The following is a 3952-nucleotide window of genomic DNA, read 5'->3' on the forward strand; positions in this document are numbered from 1 at the left end:
TTAAAAAATAGGCTATACCAGAATAAAATATTCTCTTTATATATTGTTATAGATATTTAATTTTTTTTTTAAACAAACTATATATTTGTAGGTTTCTTAAGATCTGTTAGGGATGGAAGGAAGACTCAAACCCCCAAGACTCACTCGAACCCGAGTCAACGGGTAAAAATCCGAGTTGACTGGATTTGAATTTGGGTTTGGGTTCAGTTGTCACCCACCGGATCAAGATCAAGAAACCTATCGGTTCACTGATCTAATCATGAACCGGCCGAATTACCGGTTTTCAAAGAGACAATTGCCACAATGGTTCTATAACTTTATCGGACCGTTCTACCCTCCCGTTTACGGTCTAATCGGTCCGACCAGCCGGAACGGTCTGGGTTTTAAAACTATGATCTAAACGTGTTTGCCACTTCAGTTGTATTATATGCTTATGAGGAAAATTGATAAAAATAACCTGGTGCATATACCAATCTCAACATTTTGAATCAAGCCATCAACAAACATAATAAGTCCAATCTCAACATTTTGAATCAAGCCATCAACAAACATAATAAGTAGACTGGCAGACACAGAAAATAAAAGAAATATAGAACACAAGATTTGTCGCAAGACAGTCATCATCATCAAACAGAATAAGTAGACTAACTCAGCAAACAGACATCAATTGTTTCCACCTACAAGTTTGATAAATAAAATATTGAAAATTAAAGAAATATAAAACACAAGATTTGTCGCAAGACTAAGTCATCGTCAAAACAGAATAAGTAGATTAACTCGGCAAACACACATCAAATGTTTCCATCTCCAAGTTTGATAAATAAAATAAACTAACCATCTTACAAATTCATCTTTTGTTTGGCAAAGCCAACATTCATAACTAAATAGAAAGATAAATACTTCTAACTATGTTGGAGTACTCCTACTCGGCAATGCAATTAGACTGTTGGTGTGAAGCCATACCTCATTATTGGCCATGGCAATGGCCTCAATCTTTGTGAGTTTTCTAGTCTTGACACTGTAACTAAAATGCACGGTGCACCTTCCTTCAGGCAAGTTTTCATTGTTAAAATGCAGTGTAGTTACTCTAAAGATGACTTGATCGTGGATCCAGAAACGAAATAAAAGACTTACAATACAAAGCTTACGGCCGGAAGTAGTCACAAAATCAAAAGGTTCCATCTCATGATAAAGAGACCATTTTCCGGAATCAAAATCCAAAATGTAGATATGATATGCTTCGCCGTCATCAACATGTTTACGCACAACACAAGAAAGCAGATTTCCCATCCATAGGAATGAAAGCTGATTTGCCGCATATAAGAATGTGAGACTAGGACGTATTAGCACAGGGGGAAGTGAAAAATTTCCAACAGTAATCTCTTTCTCAACATCCACAACAATTATTCCCCGATGTATATTTGTCCAGTAAAGATAATTGCTTCCATCATAAAGTGGTTTCCAAATACCACGCAGTTGAATGGGAGCTTCTTTTCTATCTATCACTCTCCACGAGTCATCTATTCCAATTGTTAGCACATAGAAAACATAATAAAAAGCACCTGAAACAACCTCTACGCTGTCTGCGAAGAACAGCTTGAATTTAGCAGTGTGAGGAACATACACTAGAGTAAACTGACACACAAGTTGTAGTCGATCATGTAAACCGGGAAAATGAGGAGGAGGAGTTTTGTCAAGTTGCAGGGGTAAAGGAGGAGTTCTAAGGCAACACTTGATGACAGGATTGAAAAGAAAAATCTGTGTCCGTGTAGGGCGGTTGCGCTGACGAAACAGCAGCAATATGCCATTACAGCTGGCAATAACAGTTCCTGTTCTTGAAGGTGTTCTGAAATTACTAGTCCTTTCAAATTCAAACTGACCATTCACATAACTTTTGATATCCAAGAAATAAGATTTACTTCTAGAGTCACGATCATCAACATAAATACCGGGTTTAGAATGTGATAGGCATGCTAGAGCAAATTGGGAGGTTCGAATAGTAGTGGCCCAGGATTTGCAAACATACCTTGCAGAGTTAATAAGACATTTGACATGAACAAAAGTAAGTATATGAAGCATCAAGTCTTGAGGGAGCAGCACCTTTGAAATCACTTCACATCTCTTACTACTAGTATTTGAGTTGTTGGAGTCTGAAATGACTTTACATCTCTTACTACTAGTATTTGAGTTGTCGTTGGAGTGTGAATCATGATTTAATAATTTAAGTCGCTGGCTTCTAGTTACCATTCTTCCCATTGTTGGTGATCCTGCTTGAATAATAAAGTATGAAACACAGAAAATAATTATATTAATAATCAATGACACATACTAATCTCCTAATCTAATATGGTCGGTAGATTTGAAATGAAAATAAAAAGCATACTCTAGCAATAATCTGAAACTACAAAAGCTCAAGGTTATTTACTCACCTCTTTCCCTTCCTCAGACTCTGTACAAATGAAACAGAAGAAGGCAAACACCAATACTAAAAGGATTTGAAGTATGTGATTTTGTTGAGATCTATTTTGTTGTGATTGATATGCACATGAAGCGAAATCGATTACAGCACGATTGGAAGGGGAGGAGTGAAACGATTTGCAGTTACCATCGTTGATTTGGAGAATTTCATGTCTTCTTCTGCCCTAGCCGTCACGGTCGTATCTTCGATTACTTTCTTGTTGATGTTACTATTCACCTATTTATGTGTCTGTTGGGTTAAAGCCCATTATATATATTAGTAATTTGAATGTCACGCAAAATAATTGTCAGATTTTGAAAAAATAATTGTCACTTTAAATTTAAATTACTAATGCAATGTTATATTTAATTTTTCAATTGTATCATCTAATAAATACTCTTAATTAATTATTTTTTTCACTTAATATTAATGCTAACTTGAATTAAAAAATTGAATACACAAATGGCTCGTTTGGTACACAGGATAGTATCATATCCTATCTCAATTCAGTGTTTGATGACACAACAGGATATGATATTAATCTTGAACGTATCATATCTTGTCTCACTATCTCAAATTGTTATCCTAAATATGAGTTGAGTTAGAATCCAACAGGATAGGATAAAAAATTTAATTTATTAATTTATCTTTATAATTTAAAATAATAAAATTAAATATTACAAAATATAAATAAAAATTTATTTAATATTAAATTAAAAATTAATAAATAATTTTTAAAAAAGATGTATGATTGTCATTTGGGTGATCTTTTAACTGTATATAATATAAAAAATTAAAAACTAATAAATTAATATATTTAAAAATAAAATAATTATTAAAATTTTATAATTATAAATACTAATTTTATTTTTTATTAAATTAAATGTAATTTCTTGGATAGTTTTGACATTTACATATTATATATGCATACTTTTATTTTGTTTATCTAAAATATATAATAGAATTTATGATTTTTTAAAGAAAATTAAAATTATTTAGAGTTTTTTAATTATAGAAAAATATTATTTTTTATAATTTATAAATTTAAATATATATATATATATATATATATATATATATATATATATATATATATATATATATATATATATATATATATATATATTACTCTTGATCGTTCACATACTTGAAAGCCAAACCTTTGATCTTATGACAAGACATGATGAGTGAATATGAATGATTCTACTATAGTTCAAAAGGACAATAGTTAGATTTAATATTTATGATTAAATATATTTTAGTCTCTACAAAATTATTAAATTTGATTTTTAGTATTTATTTAATGCACGTAATTTTATTCTCTGTCAAAGGACTAAAACATTAATGAAAAATAATTTTATAAAAACTGAAACAAAAGATGGTTGAATTTATCACTAAACATTTCTTAAATTATGCTTAAATTAACTTAATCTTAAGGGTACTACGGTCTTAATACACCAAGTTTGAATAATAGAGTTTTGGCAATAAACGTGG

General features: G+C 30.9%; 1 protein-coding gene across 3 annotated transcripts; it reads right to left on the reverse strand.

Moving 5' to 3' along the window:
• Positions 1-750: 750 nt before the first annotated feature.
• Positions 751-2732, reverse strand: LOC131652223 (uncharacterized). Of its 3 annotated transcripts, none has more exons than XM_058922030.1 (2): positions 2430-2732; positions 751-2285 (listed from the first exon to the last, which is right to left on the reverse strand). In XM_058922030.1, exon 2 carries the CDS (start codon positions 2254-2256, stop codon positions 907-909), a length of 1350 nt encoding a protein of 449 aa, XP_058778013.1. In that variant the 5' UTR covers positions 2257-2285; positions 2430-2732; the 3' UTR covers positions 751-906. The 3 variants fall into 3 exon arrangements, with proteins under 3 accessions (XP_058778013.1, XP_058778011.1, XP_058778012.1); XM_058922028.1 differs by having other exon boundaries at positions 751-2267; positions 2430-2731; XM_058922029.1 differs by having other exon boundaries at positions 751-2270; positions 2430-2731.
• Between the last annotated feature and the right edge of the window lie 1220 nt (positions 2733-3952).

This window comes from Vicia villosa, linkage group LG2 (genome assembly GCF_029867415.1).
Source record: "Vicia villosa cultivar HV-30 ecotype Madison, WI linkage group LG2, Vvil1.0, whole genome shotgun sequence".
Classification (NCBI taxonomy): domain Eukaryota; kingdom Viridiplantae; phylum Streptophyta; class Magnoliopsida; order Fabales; family Fabaceae; genus Vicia; species Vicia villosa.